The sequence below is a fragment of the Clupea harengus genome, unplaced genomic scaffold (genome assembly GCF_900700415.2).
Source record: "Clupea harengus unplaced genomic scaffold, Ch_v2.0.2, whole genome shotgun sequence".
Classification (NCBI taxonomy): domain Eukaryota; kingdom Metazoa; phylum Chordata; class Actinopteri; order Clupeiformes; family Clupeidae; genus Clupea; species Clupea harengus.
Window position 1 is genome coordinate 852 of NW_024880262.1, and position 24,151 is coordinate 25,002.

The 24,151-nt window shown below is 39.7% G+C and overlaps 3 protein-coding genes and 3 non-coding genes across 9 annotated transcripts; 5 read left to right on the top strand and 1 right to left on the bottom strand.

Annotated features, from left to right (window-relative positions):
* Nucleotides 1–5,094: 5,094 nt before the first annotated feature.
* LOC122131728 lies at nucleotides 5,095–9,346 on the bottom strand. Its single transcript, XM_042706386.1, has 8 exons — nucleotides 8,653–9,346; nucleotides 8,503–8,545; nucleotides 8,231–8,334; nucleotides 6,715–8,074; nucleotides 6,298–6,355; nucleotides 5,727–5,830; nucleotides 5,310–5,367; nucleotides 5,095–5,189 (listed from the first exon to the last, which is right to left on the bottom strand). Exons 1-8 carry the CDS (start codon nucleotides 8,763–8,765, stop codon nucleotides 5,095–5,097), a joined length of 1,935 nt encoding a protein of 644 aa, XP_042562320.1. The 5' UTR covers nucleotides 8,766–9,346.
* Nucleotides 9,347–11,202: 1,856 nt separating this feature from the next.
* htatip2 (HIV-1 Tat interactive protein 2) lies at nucleotides 11,203–21,081 on the top strand. Of its 2 annotated transcripts, XM_042706382.1 has the most exons (7): nucleotides 11,203–11,266; nucleotides 11,374–11,463; nucleotides 19,334–19,517; nucleotides 19,624–19,731; nucleotides 19,814–19,951; nucleotides 20,344–20,405; nucleotides 20,665–21,081. In XM_042706382.1, the coding sequence occupies exons 3-7, from the start codon at nucleotides 19,335–19,337 to the stop codon at nucleotides 20,879–20,881; spliced, it is 708 nt and encodes a 235-aa protein (XP_042562316.1). In that variant the 5' UTR covers nucleotides 11,203–11,266; nucleotides 11,374–11,463; nucleotide 19,334; the 3' UTR covers nucleotides 20,882–21,081. The 2 variants fall into 2 exon arrangements, with proteins under 2 accessions (XP_042562316.1, XP_042562315.1); XM_042706381.1 differs by lacking the exons at nucleotides 11,203–11,266; nucleotides 11,374–11,463 and adding an exon at nucleotides 18,189–18,406.
* On the top strand, nucleotides 14,376–14,446 carry trnag-gcc. The gene has a single exon. It is a non-coding gene; the product is annotated as a tRNA-Gly (tRNA).
* On the top strand, nucleotides 15,324–15,394 carry trnag-gcc. Its single transcript has one exon. It is a non-coding gene; the product is annotated as a tRNA-Gly (tRNA).
* On the top strand, nucleotides 16,535–16,605 carry trnag-gcc. The gene has a single exon. It is a non-coding gene; the product is annotated as a tRNA-Gly (tRNA).
* Nucleotides 21,082–21,643: 562 nt separating the features above from the next.
* On the top strand, nucleotides 21,644–24,144 carry LOC122131727 (protein arginine N-methyltransferase 3-like). 3 transcript variants are annotated; one of them, XM_042706384.1, is made up of 7 exons: nucleotides 21,644–22,079; nucleotides 22,779–22,874; nucleotides 23,138–23,255; nucleotides 23,447–23,529; nucleotides 23,613–23,662; nucleotides 23,776–23,884; nucleotides 23,977–24,144. In XM_042706384.1, exons 2-7 carry the CDS (start codon nucleotides 22,844–22,846, stop codon nucleotides 24,135–24,137), a joined length of 552 nt encoding a protein of 183 aa, XP_042562318.1. In that variant the 5' UTR covers nucleotides 21,644–22,079; nucleotides 22,779–22,843; the 3' UTR covers nucleotides 24,138–24,144. The 3 variants fall into 3 exon arrangements, with proteins under 3 accessions (XP_042562318.1, XP_042562317.1, XP_042562319.1); XM_042706383.1 differs by having other exon boundaries at nucleotides 21,644–22,874; XM_042706385.1 differs by having other exon boundaries at nucleotides 21,644–22,859.
* Nucleotides 24,145–24,151: the final 7 nt, after the last annotated feature.

Here is a 24,151-nt window from a genome sequence, read left to right on the forward strand (position 1 = left end):
TGCATTGACACATGACACGAAACCGCCGCGTGCCTGCAGTCAGGAATAGGAGAGACCGAGACGGTAGTTGAAGATGGAGAGAGCAGAGGGATTGTTGGGCGGAAAGTTTCTGTTTAAGAGTAAAAAATTTCTGCATCAAATACAAATAAAGTCATAAATGTTATAAAATGCAGTTTTCTGGATTTGTTTGTTGATATTCTATTTCTCACTGTTAAAATACTCCTACCATTACAATTATAGATCACACATTTCTTTGCAAGTGGCCAAACTTGCGAAATCGGCAGGGGTTCAAATACTTATTTTCCCCACTGTATATGCTTACATATTCTAAAATGATCACACTGATGCTTACTTCATCTTCTGATTCTATATCAACTCCAGCCTCAGAGGATGAACTAGTGTAGAGTGGCTGAACTGGAGGCCATTTCAGATGACCCTGGAGCTGGGGTGGATGTGCCGGGAGTGACTGAGGATGGGCCAGGATCCAAAGTGGATCTGCTGGAAGCTGTGGTGTAAGTGCCAATACTGGATGTCATATACCAGGAGCCACAGGAGATGTGGTGATTGCCAGGTTGGAGACGCTAGAGGCCAAGACCAGATGGACAGTGGAAGTGGAAGGACCAGGAGTCTGAGAGGCTGGAGCCTGAACGACCTCTGGGTCCAGCACTGTGGGGTCGTCTGTGATGTCAGCGAAGCCCTCATCTTCCTCCACATCATGCTCTTCGATAAACTGAGCAGTCTCCTCTGAATCAGGGTGCATATCCCGCAGTGCCTGACCAATCTGCTGGAACAGATACTGCATTCCTATGAGTTCTCCTGAAACAAAAGCGGTTAAGTGGATTTAGGAGTTTAAATTAATAGCAGGTGAGGAACTTTAATATAAACTAAATAAAATATTGTAAAACCGAGTTAAATTATTTGTATTGTATTAATAAGTGTAACGTGAGGGTGGACAGAACTCTGGTACCACCTTCCTGTCGAACAGCTTCTCGTAATTTGTGTTTACACAGTGAAGCAGGTCACCAGAGTAAAACTGATGGTCCAGTAGCCAGGGCAGTGCCCCCACGGTCCTGGTTCCACCTATGCAGTCCTTCCAGGAGATATATCTGAAAATTCAGACCATTGGTCCCTGGAAAAACATTATTATATATTAAATTATGAAATATTCTTGCACTGTACAACATGTGCAACATATACAACATAACCCACATAATCAGCTGTGCTGCTCATCCCACATATGCATGATCCTTACAAGTTGGACATCATTGTAAAGGCAAATAAACAGGCTTTCCAATGATATAAAATACAATGCCAATTAGCATTGTAACAACAGAGAAATAATTGACCAAACACAAATTTCCAAACTTTTTTTTATTAATGAAACAATTAAAAAAACTTTTTTTCAGTTATATTACTGATTGGTGAAGGCATTTCGCCCCTATTCCATTGTGATTAATTTCTTCTCAGTTAAAGTTAGAGTCTGCCTTTCTGGTGAAAGGTTGTTGATTGTTTGAGCTCAGCAGTCTATCAAATTAAGTCAAATTAGTCAAGTTTCATGCAAACAACCAGATTGAAGTTTTCTTTTTCTATTTTCCTTCTTTTTTAGAAATGTGGAATTGTAAAGGTTGTGGAGTTACAGTATCATCCAGATTACAATTACTAAAGCATTACAGACTACAGCACAGACATTATGGACGCTCCCAGCGCTATCCATGCATTTACATTTGCTGTCCGAGCATATTTAAAACCTGGAATGCACTTCTTATACATGTAAGTAGGGCACATGCAACACACTCTGGTCCAGAACATTCACTTGTTGTTTGTGTGCATGTAGGGATATTTCCTCAGAGAAAGATTACTTTATTCATATCAATACGCATATAGCGAAATGTAACTGTGTTTTGCATGTTCTCTGGTTGTGGTTTTCAGTTAAATGTGTGTGGAACATTTAAATCTCACAAAAATAGAAATCACAACCCGCATTCATTAAGTGACTTTAAATCAGGTGTAGTTACCCTCTCAGGGACTGCAGGTCAAGAGTTTAGTAGTGACATTGAAGGGATACACAGTAGAGTGGGACCAGTTGCTATAGTGCAGGTTGCCGGCACTCAGACTGCTTCTGAATTATTCCCGTCAATTGCAATGAAACATCAGTTTATGATTTCGTATCATTTGAATACAGCTTGTAATCTGGACAAGTCTACAGGAGATGTTGTGTTTAGAGGCTATTCAGGAAAAACACCCTAATGCATTTGAAGTTCATCATCTTCACCTTAAAGAGTTTGAACTTCAAAAAGGTTATTACCATTGCACATGGAACTACATTGTGGGCTTCCCGACTTTGGTGAGATAGTGCAGATCTGTCTTGTTCAGAGGAGATTTTGCATTGTGGTAAGACAGCTGTGTGGATGGTACAGGGAGCACTTCAGGGCATTTCAGTTTTGTTAATTGAGCTTAATGATTTATTTGATGAGTATCCTTTGGCTGACTACATGGTTGGCCCTTTCCACATGGTGACACAAATTATACTTGCATGCATAATAGGTGATGTAAAATGAACTGTTCTTTTAAATTATTGTTTGTATTTTTGCATAGTTGATACTATAACTAATTGTGTGACACTAACTGTAAACCATAATGTTTCTGCATTCCTTTTATGTTTGAAATGGAAAAATGATGGTGGGAAAAGTGAGTTGTACACATCCTATTCTACAGAGGAGAGAGCCTGCCTAAACATTTTTTCTCTCTTTTTGTTTTACACTCAGAGATTCGATGGTGCACCCTATCTGCCTGAAAATGAATACCTTCTGAGAAAACAGTTCTCAGAATGTGATACTCCAAGGTAGTGTGCCAAGGCCACTGGGTGACCTTATTGTAGAAATACAGAAGCAATGCAATTTGCTTGGAAATTGTAGACTGCAGTTCATGGATCCAGATTTCGACAATTCACTTATGAAATTTGTGTTCACCTCAGACATTTAGGACAAATGTAATCTCAAGGTTATATTTTTTGGCATATACCACAGCATATTTGGATACACAATACAAAGATGAAAATCCACCAGTACCATGTTTGGAGACCGGAGAAATATCTCCACAATCCGATCCCCTTCAGTGTCATCCTGTGATACGTTTATATTGTCATCTACTACACCAAGATCCTCCTCTGAAGACTGTCCTGCATCCTTAGAGTCAACCAAACTTTGAAGACTACAGCATGGCCTAGTGTTTTTACAGTGCCTAAGTTTACCTATGATGCGGAGCTCAAGCTCCAACAAGCCAATGCTGCCTTCCAAGCAGATGGCACTCTCCTGTCCTCATCACAAGCTAAAATCCTCAATTCTAGATGGACTTGCCGAGGAAATTGTGAAGTATACAGTTTACCTGTCTGATAAACAGGACATGAGCTACTCCAGCAAACACCTCTCATCGCTGACTGAATCAGATGGCCAGCTCTTTTTAGTTCAAAAGAGGTAAGTGAATGCAATTATTATATGAAGGAATTAAAAACAGCATTAAATGACATTGAACTTCATACAACTTCTTCTAAATGAACCATTGTGTTAATCTGAATTCCTTCAGAGGTCAGCGCTGAATTCCAATGAATCACAACTGTCCCTCTGGTGACTTTCTCCAAGCTGGATCTACACTCCGCTAAACTTGGGAAAGTGTTTGCTGGACGATGAGGGGCCCAAGGTCAAAGTATAAGGAGTCTCATGATGCCCATGGAACAGGTATGAACTCGGCTATCACACAAAATATTAACATCCAGATCAGTTCATCTTCATTGACCTCAACTAAATATGCACGAAACTTGGGAGTTATATTTGATGACAAACTTTATTTCTCTGACCATGTAGCTTCTGTCTTGAGGTCTTGTCGGTTCACACTCTATAGTAATCGGAAGATCAGACCCTATCCCACACAAAATTCTACACAACTTATTCCAACAATTCCAATTATGCAATATGAATTATTTGCCTTGTTTCCTGGAACATAAAGAACTATGAAATGGATAGTTGATCTTGCTTTTTGTATCTAACGCCCTGATTTTGTGGTGTCTTAGAAGTATTACGAGTAATTGCCCTGTTCAGTTCTGCCATTTTCATTCTATGTTCATGTTCTTTACGCTTGATTAGGCAGGCCTTCTATTATTTAGATTTTAAATATATATTTTCTTCTCCCATATAGGAAGTTAATTTGTTTCTCTAAAAGAACCATGCTGCTTTCCTGAATTGTGAACTGTGTTGTCTGAAGTGTTTCAGATTTTCTAAGTATGATTTTCCCTTTCTAAGTATGCTTTTGGGCCTCTTATTAAGAAATCTAAAACATTGAGGTGTTTTTGTTTTTGGATTCATAACATATTCTATCTATGTTTAATAAGTATATTTACCTCTTTATAACATTTAAACAAATCAATAAAATTAACAACAGTAAATAAAATACAAAATAGATAATTGCAATTATGTTCAGAGAGCATGATACAAAAGAGTTGACTGAATGCTACATAATTCATTGAAGAGCACACTATTGCTTTTATTAGATCAAACTTGGTTGTGTATTCAAAACAAAAGATGTTCATGTGGTTCCAAAAAGATCTTTTAAAGTTAAAAGAACTTATATTGTGTGGAACCACTGTCCACGATTAAATTGAGTTCATCCAAAACATATATTTTTTTGAGTTATCTTTCTCTTTCTGAATACAGCACAGATAGGTGATTAAAATATATTTTATTGTTAAAAAGGATCATTTAGGTGTAGTTCTCCTGAAGTTTGCCTGAAGTCTTCCGCCATGGGGTCTGTGGGCGTGGCCGCCCTGATTGTCTGCCAAGCTTACATATCAACAGGGACTGCCTTGTGTCAGCTCCTGGATATCCGCTTTGAGGGGCCCAACAATGCCCAAAAATGAAAATTGTTGCGATTCCTAAACCCTTTCTTCTGATTTTGACTTAAATACCCTCAAATTAAAGCTGAAGGTCTGCACTTCAACTCCATCTCGATTATTTCATTTTAAATCCATTGTGATAGAGTACAGGGCCAAAATTATGAAAATTGTGTCACTGTCCAAATATTTCCGGGCCTAACTGTATCTCCTTAGTCAACCTCTTGGGAGGCTGCACAGCAGTTTACTGCCTTCCACAGTCTCTTAAAAAAGCCTCTGATGCCCTTTTTGGAGGTCTTGATTTTCTCTGGAGAATGGAGAAATCACAGAGATGGGTGGATCAGTTTTATCTCTACAGATGTAAAGTATTTAAGGGATACATATGAAAATGAGAAATGTTTTGTAATGAGTTGAGTTCTCAGCTTACCTGGTGGGGTGCTCTCTTCCTCACATTCCTCAATGCTCAAGGTTATGTAAGCAACACACTGAAACAAGGGCAGAGAGAAAAGACTTAGGCCTCCAAACGTAATTTAGAATTGAATAGAAATGATCAGGCAGGCCAGTACTTTTACTATGTCACCAATTTGTCTGGACAATATTAAAAGATCCAACAACTACTTTACACATAAAAGGGAAATGAGTGATTACAAAAAAGTAACTGAGTATTGAAAAAAAAACAATTAAAGTTCTCACAACTAAATAAAAGAAAACACTAATATCATAATGCATGATACATTATAGATGTAACAGCAGTAATGGTGAAGGGGAGAGTGGGATGTCATTTTTCATTGGTGAAACTGGAACACAAATCTGTATTTCACTCAGTAATGATTTAAGTACTCACTCCATTCTTTCTTTGGATGTGTTCATCCTTTTGTTTCTCTTTGCCAGGAGTAGCTTCAGAATCTTTTATATTGTCTTGTTCTTTGTCACAGGGAATCAGAGGGGCTTTGAAATAATTAAAAAAGCTTGTTATAATGATGCCAGATGTTTGCATACAGTTCTCTTCATCTTTCAGAAATGAATCGACTGCCCAGTCATCTCTGAAAGGGAAGGCCTGCAAGTAGCCACTGTAACATTCAACCGCAATCTCTTGGATGACACTAGCACTTGATTCTTGCAGTTCCTCCAGTCCAGACCGGAAGGTTGCATCTTTCACTTCTTCTACATCTCGCTGAACCAAAGCACACAACTACTCAGCCAGCTGAAGGTATTTAAGGAGTCTATCTTAGTCCGCGAAAGAGACCGGGAAAAGTTGGCAGACAAATCTGGCCACAAGATCTCTGAACACATTTTTCAGATTGTGGCAAGGCAACTCCTTCCCTATTGCACTAACTACATCTACAGATGTAAAATATTTAGGGGATACATACAAAATGAGAAATGTTTTGTAATGAGTTGAGTTCTCAGCTTACCTGGTGGGGTGCTCTCTTCCTCACATTCCTCAATGCTCAAGGTTATGTATGCAACACACTGAAACAAGGGCAGAGAGAAAAAACTTAGGCCTCCAAACGTAATTTAGAATTGAATAGAAATGATCAGGCAGGCCAGTACCTTTACTATGTCACCAATTTGTCTGGACAATAATAAAAGATCCAAAAACTACTTTACACATAAAAGGGAAATGAGTGATTACAAAAAAGTAACTGAGTATATAAAAAAAAACAATTAAAGTTCTCACAACTAAATAAAAGAAAACACTAATATCATAATGCCTGATACATTACACATGTAACAGCAGTAATGGTGAAGGGGAGAGTGGGATGTCATTTTTCATTGGTGAAACTGGAACACAAATCTGTATTTCACTTAGTAATGATTTAAGTACTCACTCCATTCTTTCTTTGGCTGTGTTCATCCTTTTGTTTCTCTTTGCTAGGTGTAGCTTCAGAATCTTTTATATTGTCTTGTTCTTTGTCACAGGGAATCAGAGGGGCTTTGAAATAATTAAAAAGGCTTGTTATAATGATGCCAGATGTTTGCATACAGTGCTCCTCATCTTTCAGAAATGAATCGACTGCCCAGTCATCTCTCGAAGGGAAGGCCTGCAAGTAGTCACTGTAACATTCAACCGCAATCTCTTGGATGACACTAGCACTTGATTCTTGCAGTTCCTCCAGTCCAGACGGGAAGGTTGCATCTTTCACTTCTTCTACATCTCGCTGAACCAGAGCACACAGCTGCTCAGCCAGCTGAAGGCATTTAAGGCCATCTTCCGCGAAAGAGACAGAGAAAAGTTGGCAGACAAATCTGGCCACGAGGTCTCTGAACACATTTTTCAGATTGTGGCAAGGCAACTCCTTCCCTATTGCACTAACTACATTGTCAGGTCTTTCCTGGTGTGCCTTCAATATTGCCTCGGCCACAAAGCAAGCGAAATCTTTAGAAGCCATCCTAGCCCTGGCCGACATAGCATACTGTAAAATCAGCTTTGTTCCAGAACCATCAAGTAGCTGGGCATAAATGGAGTGAACCATTTCAATTATCTCCCTTAGCTCGATATGGAAGTTGTCTTTGTGGTGTGTTTTGGTCACTCTTGCACCAGACATGGCAAGTCTGTCCACCACTTCATCTGCAATTGGCCAGGTATGCAACGATTCAACATCATTGTTCTCCTCTGAAAATATCAAGTGCAGCACAAGAACTATGACACACGTCACAGTGTCAGAATGAATGACCAACTTCATGGAGTCTGCATGATGTCTGTTCTCAGAAGCCCTCAAAAGGACGGTGATGATGTTCACACGCTCCAATGGCAGACAGCGTGGACGGAAAAGCTTCTCAATTTTAGCTATGATAATTGAAGTGAATTCAGTTATTAGTCTATCATTGTTGCTTCCTGGGTCCAAACTTGTTATCTCTGTGGACTTTAACAGTTTGCGCTGAACTGACTCGACTATCCTCTGAGCAGTCAGATGAGTGTAGTAGGCAATGTTCTGATCTTTTGGAAGTTTTTTCAGCACTTCTAGTGCAATAACACTGGCTTTGCCTCTCAGAAACACAGACAGGGCACGGTGGGCAGCATCTGCTGGGTTGGTCTCCATGAGATGGACCAGCCTGGAAACGACATCCACCACCACCTCCGAGAGATAGTGCTCTGGGCCAAATGGCCGGTAGATGAAGCGGTAGCCCATCACCTTCACGGCCATCTGAACCGCTTTCAATGAGCTGTTGTCTGTTGATGGCTCGCTACTGAAAAGTAAAATGTTCTTTTATTAGCACATAGAGTATATTAACAACAATCAGAAATCTTAGAAATGAAGGGAAACAATACACAACCTCAAACTATCATTTTCAATCACAGAATGGCACATTAAACCATACTTCTCACTTTTGAAGGTGACTTACGGATCAAATAGGCCTGTGGGCAAAGACTCTTTAGCCTCCATCAGTTCTTGCTCAATTTCCCGTAGGATATCCAGCAGCTTAATAAGTGCCTTCACTTCCATCATCTAAATCAAGAAAACATTATAATATTACCCAAACATTGTAACTTGATTTAAAGGTGTCATACAAATATTCTTTAATGTTCAAATTCTTAACAATTCATTGAAACAGTGTCAGCTGTTACAGATGGAAAGTATTATAATTATGTCATTATAATGATCACTTTTGCTTACCAGACAGGAACTGCCATCGACAGTGCCGTTCATTTGACAGGACCTAAGTGTAAAAGAGGAATACAAAATGATCTTCCTGGTCAATCTCTCTGGTACACCCTCATTCTAGCAGACTTTGACATTTTAAAGGATGTGGTTTTTCTATCTGACCTCTCCATGTAGGCTTCTCTCTCCTGACGGATCATATACTCGATCATGTCATGCACAGAGAAATGGGGCTTTATGGCTCCCTGCTGTAGAAGCTTCATGAAGATCAAAAGCATTTCCTTCTGCAAGAGATTTGTCAGTCAGAGCCCAAAGGGTTACAAACAGAATATTCTCACTAATTGACATACAGTGAATTGAAATGATGTTGTTTTTTTGTAAACTCCTCGTGGGACATCCTTTCCCAGCTAAAATACTCTATGGTGTAGATCACAGCAGGAAAGGAAAGTCTTTGAAAACATTCAGTGTTCAGAAATAGTAATAAGAATTGAGTAATACTTAAAAAAACAGCCAAGATTAAAAGTAGCCTAACAATATGGAATTTCGTTCAATTAGTTTAAGAAATTAGTTGATAATAAAAATGCAGAAAAACGTACTTCTGTAATCTCTGGCCTAAATTGCTTTTCATAAATTACCTCATTGTGGCCTTTCATGTTTCAAATCAGCTGAATATCTTTTGAATGTCTCGGTAGGATTAAATGTTTGCGCTCTCTGAAAGGGATTTCGATAAGGTTTGATCAAGATTTCGTTTTCTTAAGTGTTCTACTTTAAACGTTCTGGAACGTGTCATTATGGCATCATCGTCGCCAAAGCAACATCAGACCGTGTAGACGAAAATCGGTGTCGTCACCTCAAGTACACTGTCAACCAATGGCATAAAGTAGACCACTTTATGATACATGTAGCCACACATGTAGCCACACTATGTTTTAATAGGTTCATTTATATGATCTATATCAAAGAATGACATTTCTCAGATCCACCCCACGACCTTAAACCTAAGTAGAGAATTGACTCCCCAGTTTAGCCTCTATCGAAATTAATTTGAAGTCATTGAAGTTCCTAGCCTGGATACCAGACCGAATTTAGCCCCGCCCACACATTTTTTGGTTGGGAAGTTCATATTCTGACTAGAATTATGAGTATGACATCGTCAGGCTATGAAGTTCCAACTTTTCAAGATAACTGCCACAACTCAATTGCACACCAATGTCCAACGATTATATGTTTACTCTCGTATCATATGATACCATTGTGAATGTCGGGCTTGGTTGGAGGAGATGTAGGCATATCTATTCGTGAATAAAAACACCCTAACCTAGATTACTTAGGCTGGCCTGTAGCAGAATCTGAAGTAGCCTAATGTAATGTTCGGTAGCCTATGTAGACTAATTGCAGTCATGTTGGCGATTTCTCAACGGAGGCATAGTTTTGGATTGAGTTTTTAGAAGTTTTTTCACACCACAAGATGGCGCTATTACTCCACAGCTGTCACGGGACTATTTCACCGTTAATTAATGAGTAATTTACAACATATCACTGAAACTGATGTTAGCAACAAATGCAGTAAAACACTTAATATAGACCTACATAATACATGTGTGGGTCTACATAATACAGTGTATGGAAAAGTTACTGTAAAAAAACATGAAAACATTCAGCTCAACACACACAATGAAAGGAGTAAAGAGGAAAGAAATCCTTTATTTTCCAGGGTCTCTGAAACATATATTTTATGGTGTTTTTAATGTCTATTGTTCGTTATTTCAATGAAAACGACTCTGGCATAAATTTCCTTTTCCCATCGAGGGCATCCCAAAATGTGCCCCTGTCTCACACCCTTCCTCTTCATTAAGAGTGCCCTGTGTAGCGGCGAGAGTGACTACGAAACAGAGTTCACTAGGTTTGAAGGGTCCAGTTTGGAAATGGCCTATCTGTGGAAGGTTTCATATAGGTGAGTAGGCCGAGGTTGTAGGAATTGTTTTAGAAAGGTCAACATCGTACACCATCTGTGCGTGCTGGCCGAGGAACCTCCCTAGTAACATCAAAGGCTAGTTGACCACTGTCGTCCCACTGGGAGCAGAGCTGGAGGTCCACTGGCCTTTTGGGCATTGATTCTCGGGCTGTCCAGACAAACGGGCCACTGTTTTCCCAATTACTTTAAAACGTTTTTTTCTTTATTCATTTATACCTCTTCATTCATTTTCACCAAACGTTTACAGCCTTAAGTTATAGATGTTGCCAGTGCGTAATGCAAATCATTATTGGTAGGCCAAGACATTGTTCAATTTGAGAGCCTTACAGAGCAATGAACAACTTCTGTTTAGCGGCTGATATTTTAAATAGACTACGTAATGGACATCTTTTAGAAATCCCTACAATTGTAAACATTTTATGTTATTTTCTTAATATCCACACCCAGTTACACTAAAGATGATGGTGGTCTGAGAGCGGACCAGACGTGGTGCCGACCAAAATCCACCGGTGGATCCGTATAAGCTTGCTATCTGGGTTTTGCTTTTCATTTTATCGTCCATGTAATCACGTTCGGGCAGCCATACGGTCTGCGTGAGACGCGCAGTTCTCAGCGCGGACAGTGAAAAGATCTGTTTATAGTCTTTCATTAGACTTATTCAAGTTAAATGTAAAATCCATGCTGTAAATGTTGCTGACACGTGATGTGTTAGGATGATGAGCGAAATGTTAACTGTGTGCTGGGTTTGGATCACGTGTATGGACTCACCTTTGACAACTCTCCACGCCGGGAGCAACGACCTGGGTATCTTTTCAACGAAGACAAACACATACATTGAAATTTGGTAATTCATAGAACATTCACATATAAACGAAAGACTAATAATGTAATGGATTCTGTGTTTTGTTTAGTCTCTTTTGTTTCAGAATTAAGAGCCAACCGGTATTAACCACGAGGGAAGTAGTCAGGCGCACTGCGCAGGCTAATCCAATATCACGGAGGTAGGCAAAACTCTTCATATCATGGTAAATTGTATCGTTGTGCACTGCATCTGAAATGTTACACGAAGAAAAGCGTAAAATAATGCGTAATGGTTTTGCCTCCATCACGAACTTCTTTAAAATGCTAAAGACTAGTGCCTGCTTATTCAGGTAACGTTAGACTGTCACACTTGTTGGAGTTCAATTTGGCTTACTATCGATTAAGTTAGTCTTTATAAAGTTGGTGGGAACAACATATTAGAAAATGATTTGACACTCGACACCTATTCTAAGAAATAAACTCGGGAAAAAAGTTTCATACATTAGTGTTTGGTCAATCATTTCTCTGTTGCTACAATGCTAATTGGCGAATGTCCAACTTGTAAGGATCATGCCTTTGTGGGATGAGCAGCACAGCTGATAATGTGGGTAGCACCCAAGTAAAATTAGCCAGAATTCTCTGCCAATACTAAACAGTGTATTCTCCTGTTGGTATTGCCTCTTGTTTTGAGTTGTTTGGTGGATTGGATGATTGAACCCTAGATCAGTAACAAGGAACAATCAAGACATATTGGCAATTTTACACTTATATAATTTAATACACCGTCAGGAGCCTCAGTAGCGGGTGGAAGATCTATACGCAGCCACAGCAGCCTGGCACCTCCTCCTCAGGCTGGTCACCAACCTGGTCACACGTTGTTGTGGGATGGCATTCCATTCCTCAACCAGGAATCGTTGCAGGTCAGCCAGCGTGGTTGTGTTGGTCACTCTAACACGTACAGCACGCCCAAGCTGAATCCACAAGTATTCAATTGGGTTGAGGTCTGGACTCATGGCAGGTCATTCCATTCTCTCTACTCCCACATTCTGGAGGAAGCAAGCATTAGCATTGTGATCTTGGAGGGTGGAGTTAGGTCCCAGATTACAGGGATATGGGTTTGCCACTGGCTGCAGAATCTCATCCCGATATCTCACTGCATTGAGATGGCCTTCACTGATGACTTATTTTGCCAGTGATGGAGATATCAGCCCACACCATGACACCGCCCCCCACCAAAAGCTGTTACTCAAATGGTGCATCAATCAGCATTGCGTTCTTCACGTGGTCTCCATTCTTTGACCCTGCCAACCAAACTCCTGCAGAACCTGGACACTGAACATGAACATTCCCCCACATGTTCAGGTTCCATTGTTGGTGTTGCCGACACCAGCGCCAATGGGCCTAACAGTGAAGGGCAGTCATTGCAGGCTTCCTGGTAGCCTTATGAGCTGGGAGATCGGCTGTGTTCAGTCTGTTCCTGAACGTTTGATCAGAGATCTGTATGCCATAACGTCCTGCAAACCTGGCCTGCAAATCTCTAGAGGACAGCCTACGGGTGACCGGTATTCTTGGGGTGCCCGCTTCACAGAACTTCAGTTTGGAGATGCTACCAGGGCTGACTTCAAATAATGCTGCAACTTGGTTTTGCAGAACACCAACTTCAACTTGCCCTATCACATGCGCCTTATCCAGATTAGACAAACGTGGCATACTGATGCTTGGAGCAGACACCAAATGATCACTTTAGTAGGGCGCAGCACCCAGCAGGCCCAATGCACACGTGGAGCTCAAAACAAGAGTGAATACCAACAGGAGAATACACTGTTTAGCATTGGCATAAAATCTTGGCAAATTTTACTTGGGCGCTACCCACATTATCAGCTGTGCTGCTCATCCCACAAAGGCATGACCCTTACATGTTGGATATCATTGTAAAGGTAAATAAACAGGCTTTCCAACGATATAAAATACAATGCCAATTAGCAGAGAAATAATTAACAGAAAAATAATTGACAACACATTTCCCCCCGAATTTAGCACATTGATGTTAGTGGTCATAACTATTTAACTGAACATGGCTGCGCTCGTTGCATTGTGGAATACATACGAAACAAGTTTTCTGTTTTTGTTTGCTGGTTTTTACAAGTGAATGGATGAAATCACTCGTCTTTAGGAACGTGGCATTTTATGTCTTGCAGGCCTATATTGGACCGCAGGGTGTGCCTGGCAATTCTACCACCACTAGTAGCCTTAGGCTAGGACAAATTGGGCACTATAGAGGTAGGAAAAGTTAGGTATGCTTTCAATTTTAGTTCTGCAGGCTACATGAAATAGAATGATACGCTTATCCATGCTGTACATGCAGTAGAAAGGTCCTATGGCAATGGCAGACGTTAGGGTGAAAGCTGATTTGCCTAGCCCTCAGCCGTACAGATAATTTTTTCCCCCCAGCCAACCATATAAATAGAAGTGGTCATGTATCAAGTTATAGCCTAAGCTATTTTGAGAAGCATAAGAAAAAATCTGACAAATTGAGGCCATTTCAGTCCCCTATCAGGCTGTTCTTTGAAATCTCTTTGAAGCATTACAGAGTAATGTTAACGTTTAACGTTTAAATGTATCAGTAACTGTACACACACACACACACACACACACACACACACAATTGGATGTTTTTCAACTGCAGAATCGATTAGTTTGGTTTGGTTTGGTTCATAGTGAACACTAGAGAGAGCAAGTGAAGCGCTTGTCCATGCTGTACATGGTTTTAAAATAATGACAACGTAGACACACAAAAAAATTGTTTACTAGTGAGTTTGTTAGTGTGAACTCTATGTTCAACTATAATACCCAGATTCTGTGAACTGTCAGGCAGGGTAAGTGTATTAATGATGTTGTAGTTAACTCAAAGCTCAGGCTTTGTAGTTAGACCTAGTGTGAACTGTACACTAACTGTCAATTAGTGTAAGTGCATAAATGATATGGTAGTTATGTCCACTTTCAACTTTGAAAAGAAATAAGAGAAATACTACCAGAGAAGTTTGTGTTGTCAATGAAGGCTGAAACAGTACTGTTCGTCGAGGTCACATGACCATTTTTTCCAGACAGTTCTGCATTGGTGGTTCAGTGGTAGAATTCTCGCCTGCCACGCGGGAGGCCCGGGTTCGATTCCCGGCCAATGCAATCTAGATCTTTTATCTAGATAAGTATCTAGTTCTATGTTAAGCAAGCGCTATGAGGTTAAGGGCAGTTGTAATTTGTACTGGTCACTTTGCCATATTTTACATCAATAGACATACGGAAATGCACAGAGCAGATATAAACAGAAATAAAAAAAAAGTATGCATATTATGCACAGGATTTTTTCAGGAATGTAAATCCTTTTTTTACCACTAGTTTTAATTAGACGCAGTCTGATTCTCTGATTTGATTGTGTAATAATCAGTTTAATTTGACAGTGAATCTCTAGCTCCGTCTGTGGTTCAATATATTATGGAAACACTTGCCCATGCGTGTATCATTTCTCCTCTGGATTACTGTAATGTTTTGTATTGGATTTATTCTGCGCTCTCTCAATTGCATGTCATTCAGAATGCAGATACTTACATTTTAACTGAAATAAGACTGACTTATGTGCACTGATTACCTGGAAAATGCTGAATTGTTTCATAAAATGTACTGTTCATATCTGTATCCCTGTACAGTGCAGAGGTTGCACCGTGGGTTTCGGTCAAGAGCATGGTTGCTTTTTACAATGTTTTATTCTATTTATTGTATTATTCTTTGTATCTATTTCCGTTCCGTGTAGTCACACACAATGGGATGTTCTTCAACTGTAATGCAGTTTAGACACACAACAAAATGGCTTTGTAGTTAGACCAAGTGTGAACTGTATGCTAACTCTCAGGTAGGGTAAGTGCATTAATTATATGGTAGTTATGTCCACTTTCAACTTTGAGAAGAAATAAGAGAAATACTACCAGAGAAGTTTGTGTTGTCTATGAAGGCTGAAACAGTCCTGTTCGTCGTGGTCACATGACCATTTTTACCACACAGTTCTGCATTGGTGGTTCAGTGGTAGAATTCTCGCCTGCCACGCGGGAGGCCCGGGTTCGATTCCCGGCCAATGCAATCTAAACTTTTATCTAGATTATTATCTAGTTTTATGGTAAGCAAGATGAGGTTTAGTGCAGTTGTTATTTGTACTGGTCACTTTGCCATATTTGACAATAGACATGCGGAAATACACAGAGCAGATTTCATTTTAATTTTTTAAAGTAAGCATAGAATGCACAGGAATTTCAGCCGAGATTTGATCCCTGGCCAAAGGAATGTAAATCCCTTTTTTCACCACTGTAGTTTTAAAGTGGCATTATGTAGGAATTGCTAATCGCTAACGATAAATAGAAGCGGTCTGATTATCAGATTTGATTGTGTAATAATCAGTCTAATTTGACAGGGAATCCCTAGCTCCGTCTGTGGTTCTACAGTACCAGTCAAAAGTTTGGACACACCTTCTAATTTTTTTAGAAGTTTTTTCTTTACTTTTTTTTATTTTCTAGATAGTAGATAACACTTTTTTAGTTTAGTACATAATTCCATATGTGTGCTTTCGTAGTTTAAATGTCTTCAGTATTAATCTACAATGTAGAAAATAATAAAAGTAAAGAAAACACTTCTCAAACAAAATAAATGTGTGTCCAAACTTTTGACTGGTACTGTATATATTATGCAAACACTTGCCCATGCGTGTATCACTTCTCCTCTGGATTACTGTAATTGTTTGTATTGGATTTATTCTGCGCTCTCTCAATTGCATGTAGTTCAGAATGCAGATACTTTTAACTGAAATACGACTGACTGATGTGCACTGATTACCTGGAAAATACTGAATTGTTTCATAAAATGTACTGTGCATATCTGTATCCCTGTACAGTGCAGACGTTGCACTGTGGGTTTAGACACACAACAAAATGGCTTTGTAGTTACACCATGTTCAACTATAATACCCAGATTCTGTGAACTGTCAGGCAGGGTAAGTGTATAAATGATGTTGTAGTTAACTCAACAAAATGGCTTTGTAGTTAGACCTAGTGTGAACTGTACACTAACTGTCAATTAGTGTAAGTGCATTAATGATATGGTAGTTATGTCCACTTTCAACTTTGAAAAGAAATGAGAGAAATACTTCCAGAGAAGTTTGTGTTGTCAATGAAGGCTGAAACAGTACTGTTCGTCGAGGTCACATGACCATTTTTTCCAGACAGTTCTGCATTGGTGGTTCAGTGGTAGAATTCTCGCCTGCCACGCGGGAGGCCCGGGTTCGATTCCCGGCCAATGCAATCTAGATCTTTTATCTAGATTAGTATCTAGTTTTATGGTAAGCAAGAGCTCTGAGGTTAAGGGCAGTTGTAATTTGTACTGATCACTTTGCCATATTTTACATCAATAGACATACGGAAATGCACAGAGCAGATATAAACATAAATAAAAAAAAAGTATGCATATTATGCACAGGATTTTTTCAGGAATGTAAATCCTTTTTTCACCAATGTAGTTTTAATTAGATGCAGTCTGATTCTTTGGTTTTGATTGTGTAATAATCAGTTTAATTTGACAGTGAATCCCTAGCTCCGTCTGTGGTTCAATATATTATGGAAACACTTGCCCATGCGTGTATCACTCTCTGGATTACTGTAATGTTTTGTATTGGATTTATTCTGTGGTCTCTCCATTGCATGTGGTTCAAAATACAGATACTTGAATTTTAACTGAAATAAGACTGACTTATTTACACTGATAACCTAAAGAAAGAATTTTTTTTTCCAGGTATTGCAACTGAACCTGTTTTTTGTGCTTTTGATAAACATTGTCTTTTTAGTCTGTTCACTTGTGTTTAGCTCAGTTAGGTTGGCTTTCATTTTTTTCTCTGCAGGCTACATGAAATTTGATATAACAATGACACATGTGAAATGTTAAATAGGAATCGAATGAAGGCCCAAAATTGAATTAAGGGTCAGACGTCACGCTTGTCCATGCTGTCCTTGCAGTACAAAGGTCCTATAGGGAATGGCAGCTGATAAGTTGAAAACTGATTTGCCTGCCCCAGAGCCATTGAAGTTTTTTCTACTGCTCTGGCCTACCATATAGTAGTGGTCTAGTAGCCTGTTAGAAGTTGATTTGAGAAATATAGGAAAAAAATCACTGGACAATTGTTTATTTCACTTCCCGATCAGGCTACTCTTTGAAATCTCTGGTGTCTGCTCAGGAGATGGAGGCACAAGAGCAGCAGGTTCATCTCTCATTTGGGTTCTATATTTGTCCCAATCCAAAGGGACTGAACGGCAGCCTGGCTCAACTCCAGGCCAAACCTCTCTCTGGTGTCTCTATCAGAGAGGTGAAATGCAGAGTACTTGTCCTGCCTAGTCACTCTTGGAGCCAGAGTTTCTCTGCCATTAAAGCTGGATCAGACAGCAGGGAAGATGACATCTGGCTGCTTAAGGTGCGCCAGCTGTTGGTATTCCTTCGTGCCCTGTGCCTGGAACAATTCAGTGGAGTCCCGGCGATCCACTGGGCCTGGAGGCAACGAAAGAGCAAAATAATCATGACTTTCAGGTGTGTTGTGTGGGGAAAAGAAGATTACATACAGGCTTGATCATAGGCCGCCCCATACTGTACCCATACTGTATTTATGATGTTTCGGCATTTTTGTTCCACATGAACTTTAGTGACAAGAAAATCAATGTAGTAAAGTGTGCATTGTTGTGTCTGTCAATTTAACTACTTCTGTATTTTAGTTCCGAAAGCAGCGCAAGTCCGATTAGTTTAAGTCGTCATCTACTTTCCACGAACATTTTCCTGCCAGGCTGCAAATTCGTCAAAACTCAATCGATTTGAGGGTTCGCCTGCTTCTGACACGCTAGGTGTTTTTTTGCGCATGCCTAAACGTGGAAGCGCACAAACCAGGAAGTCGGTTTCTCGTGGGAGTATTTCATTTTTGCCTGTCCTGCGTAGTTAGAAGCTGGTTATGATAGTCTTTGAGAGCAGTTGTTGTAGAGTTTCTTGCTTTTTAGCTCTTTTAGTGGTTTTAATCGCCGTTGCTTTACAGATTTTAGGAAATTCAGAACCCATTGAGGTCTTAAGGTAAGACATTACTGCTGCTAACACTAGCTAGCATCTGATTGAGAGAGATGGACTGGAGGCGTTGAACACTAGTTTGTGAACGTTTGCCAGCCATTTACTCCTACATTCATCTTGTAAGCGCGTTTCATGGGGTCATGTAGCTTTGTACTCATACCTAACCATACTTTTAACTTTAACAGGGGGCTTTGGTTAGCTGCCATGTAGCAAGCATGTCAGGATCCAGTCAAGTTAGACAACAAAACGGGACTTGGGTACATTTAGAAAGATGTTCACAGATTCGAAGTTCCCGGGTCAATAAGTCAGAAGCGAAACGTTGTTAAAACACAAACGATGTCTCCTTCCAACTGCAATATGGTAGAAAACGTGCTACAATCTAATTTTCGAGCTGTCCTCCAAGCTGGACAGAGCATTGGTCCCAAACTATAGCCAGCTCTGAACTCGAATGCGTTCATACTTTTCATATGTCCGCTCAGGTCAACCTCCGTCATAAAACATGACAATGTTTCTCACCTTTCTATTTCTACCTTGAAGTGATTCGTCAATAAATCAAGGATCCATTGGAAATGTTATCTTTGTGTGAATTATCAGGACGATTGAATGACAGAAAATATCTGTTTGCTATGCATACATTTAAATGTACACACCACTCATTGTTTCTAAACTTGTTTTTAAAAGATTATTTTGTGAAGTTGATAATGCATTATACTTTTCTGCTAATTTCCCTGGATTGGCTGTACCAAACAACCAATTGGACGAATTTTGTGACATGCCCCAAACGTTGGATATTAAGAGGGTGCATTACAAACTCTCTTAATATTGTCACATAGCCTACATTTTGGCTGTATGTGTGTTTTGCAAAGCAAAAAAATGTTCTTGAAAATATCAATGAGATAACTAAGTGTGACTAGAGTTTGCTTTGGTTTCCAGCATGGACCTAAACTCATTAGAAGAAACCTACAGGGGGGGGAATAAAAGCTGTTTTATTCTTGGTGCTTCTGGGGAAACGGGAAAAGTGCTGCTCAAAGAAATTGTAGAACGGAAACTATTTTCCCGAATCACACTCATCGGTAGACGACAGCTCACATTTGAAGACAAAGCCTATGAGAATGTGGTAACGTAAAGGCCTATACATAACCATAAGCTGTGTCTAATATCTCACCAAATTAGTTAATTTTAATGGGACCACTTCAATATTTCCCATATGTCTTCCTACACAGGCTCAGGAAGTTGTTGACTTTGAGAAGTTGGATGACCATGCAGCAGCATTTCAAGGCCATGATGTGGGATATTGTTGCTTGGGAACAACCAAAGCTAAAGCTGGGACTGTGAGTCTAAGAAATTTAATTTTCATGCGGCATTTGAAAAGAACTTCAATGCTATGTAAAAGTAATGGATGTTTTATTTCAGGAAGGTTTCATTCGGGTAGACCATGACTACGTTCTGAAATCAGCCGAGCTTGCCAAGGCAGGAGGCTGCTCCCATTTCAATCTTGAGTCATCGAAAGGCGCAGACAAAACAAGTAGCTTCCTATATCTCAAAGTCAAGGTGTGTTTCTGACAATAGCAACTAATGCTTTAATCCAAAATGACTTCAACATAAAACAAACACTACTCATAATTCTAAAAGACTAAGTATTGACTGGTTCCTTTTAGTTTTACTCCCTAGAAATAGTATTTAAGATTCCCTATTGTATCTGAAGTCACAGTTAGACACAAGCAAGGATATAATTAATGAACAATAACATTATCATTCTGGGTTGTGTTGTTTAGGTGAATAGATGTATACATTGTTATAGGTGAATGTGATGTCTATTGTTGGTGTATTATATAAACCACTAATATTCCAGAAATAACAGCAGCAATATTTTCAAGTCTAGTCCTGAGCCTAATTTTCAAAATGACTGAGTGTTCTACCAAATACATTTTTTGTATTAACAGGGACAAGTAGAAGCTGATATTGAGCAACTGGACTTTGAGCGCTATTCTGTCTTCCGACCTGCGTATGTTTGCTCATTTACTCCATTTATCAAGTTATTGCGCTGTTCCTTAGACATAAAACAGTTACTATGTTAGATATATAGTGATGTCATGTTTACCATTGAGATATATTCATGTAACTGGTCATATACTGTGTTCATATTAAACTGGATTTGATTAGGTATTATGTGCTATGCGTTTGACCATGACTGAATTATTTAACTTCATGTTGTACTCTATCCCACCCTAGTTAATAATGTTAACATTTGAATATTCCCCCAGAGTTCTCATGGTGGACAGAGAAGAGAGCCGACCAGCAGAATGGATGGCAAGGAAGTTCTTGGGTGCATTCTCTAGTGTGTTTCCGACAGCAATGTCCATTCCCATCGGATCAGTGGCCAGGGCCATGTTAGCCAATACTCTTATCCAGGGAGAAAAGAAAGTAGAAATCCTGGAGAACAAGGCAATATATGACCTTGGGCAAAAGGGAGAGAAATGAAAAAAGTTTTTATTTGTGTGTTAAATGTAACATTTATGCCTCAGGTCTGCTATACACTGGATACACTTTTTATGTTGGTGAAAGGGAATATAACATGAATATGATGTTTTTCTGTATCGCACTTGGAAGGCTTTCTTTTACAATGGAAAGGATAACTTGTAATCTTGCACAATATTAAACATATATATGCACTGACCCAATTTATCATAACCTTGTAAAATTAGTTTCTGGCTCTTGAAGTAGCCTAATTTAACTGCTAAAATGTGTGAAATCAGATGGAAAGATTGATTCTGTTTCAATTCTCATTGGCCCTGTAGGAGTGCTAAAGAGAAAATTGAACAATGAGGCACCTCTTAAATAATTATGGTTCACAGTTGACTGGTGTTACAAACCAATTAGGTCTGTGGCTCCATGCATGGTGGGCGTTCAAAGGTGTGATAAACAAACAGAAGCTCAGATTTCAGGCTGGTGTTGCCCACAGTAGTGGGTTACATCATAGACATATATATGTCTACTCTATGGGTTACATTACTCCGATAGGGTGTGTTTAGGTCGGTTTGTTTGCTTAGAGGCTATGAGGGCTAAATGATGTTGCTTGGAATTTTTTTTTCAGGTACTGTATAATGATTCAACACTTAATTAAAATGCAAGAGAAAGTTTCAATGGTGCCTTTGTAGATATCGCATCCTTCTCCACACAGAGCGTGTTTGCTACATGCAATACTGGACGTCAGTGTAAATTGTGTTGGCTTTCCTATAGGTAAATGTCAGATCATATGACACCGGTTCAGAGTGGGGAAGTTTCCATAACTGATTCTTTTCATGTCTTGCTCAAACTTTGGCCATAGCAATGGGAAGAGTGGAACAAGTAAAAACAGAATTGATGTCAGCTGTTACTTCTCCACAGCAAATGCAAAGTCTACTCCAAGACATGGATGCAGTAATCTTCAGCATGGCATGATTTCTGAGTATATAGGTGACTTGGACCATTGACATGTTCCATATGAAAGTACAAGGTCCTGTACATCGTTTCAAATTGATATCCACTTGCCAGGTCTGGACAAAAAGCCAAGTTGAGCCTCTTTCAGATGAAGTGCCCAGTATCAGCTATGCAGGCACCAGTGTTTGGTCAGTGCAAACCTTGAAGAATTCCGGAAGACTTGCATTATGCTTCCAGATACGAGTTCCCTAGAGAGCAAGTGAGTGTTGATGGGATTGATGCCATTAAATCCGTGGACATGCATTTTCAAAACAGGAAGACTCCCTCTGGCAGTGCAGAGAAAAGTACCGGTAGTCACTTTTGGCCTTCTCAGCCTCTCTTCTTATGTTCCTCGTTATATTGTACCAGCTGGCTTACCCAAACCATCCTTAAGTCTGGTAAAGCCACAGTGTAAAGCAAAAAGTGCTTCTCATTTTATTTTAACATTTCCAAAGTAGTCCCATTCACAAGAAATTGTAATCAAGCACTACAGAGACAAAGATCACAGATTGCAAATTGACCACTCACCACTGATGGTAATTTTTTCAATTCATGATTTAAATCTTATATTTAGGTTAAACTTGGCCATTTAGATTGGTTGATTTGTTGTGGAAACTCCCCGATTTAGGCTGGCTATGGTTGAGATTGTGATATTGCATTTTTCTCCAAACTTTTTATATAAGCAGCAGTTTTTCTTTGTGGGCTAACTGCAAATTGTTTTGCATTTCGTGTCTTGTCAAAGGAATGTGGTTTGATATGTGGCAAGCCGTTACAGTTGTTTTACATCAATGCAGAGGCAAGCGGGGTACTATCAATCAAAGCTGTGTGGAAGGGAAAGCGAGAAGTCTGTCTCCCAGCCCAACAGAATGAGCAGTGACGTAGCGATGTTTAAAGAAACAGCGACCTCGTATGTCTACAGAGTTGAACTGCAGAAGCTGTGTGACCCGGAAGCAGCAACTATACTGGTGAAACCAAGGAGACAGCATGGCGGAATACACAGGTACACGTGAACAAAGTAAATATGTAACTTTTGAAGAGTTTTTGTCTTTAACAGCAGGTTCTTTCAGATGATTTTGGTAAACCGAAGCCAACAAGTGTCAATCAGTGTTGTTTGATGTGCTTTATTGTGGCGATGCTCACGTGAGGTTCAACAAGATAGCCATCATGTGGCATATTAGCGCTAAATAATAATGGTTAACCTTACTTGATGCTGACGTTTGTAACATCTCTGTGTGTGATTTAACTATAAGGTGTATTTAGCTTTGCCTTGTGTTGCAGACCACGATGGAGGAGCAGGAGAAGAGGTACCCGATCTGTCAGACAGTGACGATGATGGACAGTGGGAATGGACGGAGGAGAGTTCCAATGCATCCATCGTGTGTTTATTTTGTGACAGGTAGGTTTTATTAAATAGGCCTACTGACGTTTGTCCAGTCGTTTGTAGTCTGTATCACCGTAACGTTATTCGTGCTAATTTAGCAGTTTATATTGTCTGCGGAAATCTGATTGGATGCTATAGCCTCTTACTTTTTAACCGAAAGAATAGCACTTAGTGAAAATTAACGAATGTTTAATTGTCTCCTGTAGATCACTGAATTCAATCTCAGACACACTACAACATTGCTTGTCAGAACATGATGTAAACATTCCGGATTTGGTGAAGAAATTCAGTAAGTCATTTCTGTTTGATGTTTTTGGCTATTTGATTGTGACTGAGTCACCATACCAACATTTTATAAACATCTGCTGGCAGGTCTGGATGATTATGGCTACATAAAGATGATAAACTACATACGATCAGAGGTAAGTTGACTAGCCCATGGTATTGTGCTAATTTTCTGTCAAACTTTAGTACTTGCTTTTAACCTCAGACGGTTTGAAACTGTTTAAAACTGTTCAAAACTTTGTCATTGCAGAAGTGTAGTGGAGAAAGTTTACTGCAGAGTTCAAACAATGGCGTCTTCCCCTGGGACAGTGATAATTACATGCGACCTGTTCTACCTGATGATCCTTTACTCCAGATAGGTATGTACAATCACCATATTTAGTCCATACACCAGTCATCAACCCAGAAATGAATCTCTCCATCATGTGTTTGTGTGTACCATCTGTCTCAGACCTGGAGGACCTGTGTGGGGTGGAGGCGATGGTGGTGGGCCAATCATGTGGAGGCCAGGCAGCAGACCTTTTGCAGAGAGCCCAGCAGGCTGAGGAGAGAGCTCTGCGCTCGGAGGAAGCATTGGCCAGAGCCATGGAGGACCTGCACAAGCTCAAGTAAGCACTTAAGAGTCT

Excerpts from the sequence above, each read along its gene's own strand:
- LOC122131728 (XM_042706386.1), bottom strand. The coding sequence starts at position 8,765 with ATGCTTTTGATCTTCATGAAGCTTCTACAGCAGGGAGCCATAAAGCCC. Across the intron at positions 5,831-6,297 it reads GGAAGAGAGCACCCCACCAG|CCCCTCTGATTCCCTGTGAC; the intron begins GTAAGCTGAGAA and ends ATTATTTCAAAG. Across the intron at positions 5,368-5,726 it reads ACATCCAAAGAAAGAATGGA|TGTGTTGCTTACATAACCTT; the intron begins GTGAGTACTTAA and ends CCCTTGTTTCAG.
- htatip2 (XM_042706381.1), top strand. The coding sequence starts at position 18,291 with ATGATAGTCTTTGAGAGCAGTTGTTGTAGAGTTTCTTGCTTTTTAGCT. Across the intron at positions 19,518-19,623 it reads ACAAAGCCTATGAGAATGTG|GCTCAGGAAGTTGTTGACTT; the intron begins GTAACGTAAAGG and ends CTTCCTACACAG. Across the intron at positions 20,406-20,664 it reads TATTCTGTCTTCCGACCTGC|AGTTCTCATGGTGGACAGAG; the intron begins GTATGTTTGCTC and ends ATATTCCCCCAG.
- LOC122131727 (XM_042706383.1), top strand. The coding sequence starts at position 22,844 with ATGGCGGAATACACAGGTACACGTGAACAAA. Across the intron at positions 23,663-23,775 it reads TAAACTACATACGATCAGAG|AAGTGTAGTGGAGAAAGTTT; the intron begins GTAAGTTGACTA and ends TTGTCATTGCAG. Across the intron at positions 23,885-23,976 it reads TGATCCTTTACTCCAGATAG|ACCTGGAGGACCTGTGTGGG; the intron begins GTATGTACAATC and ends CATCTGTCTCAG.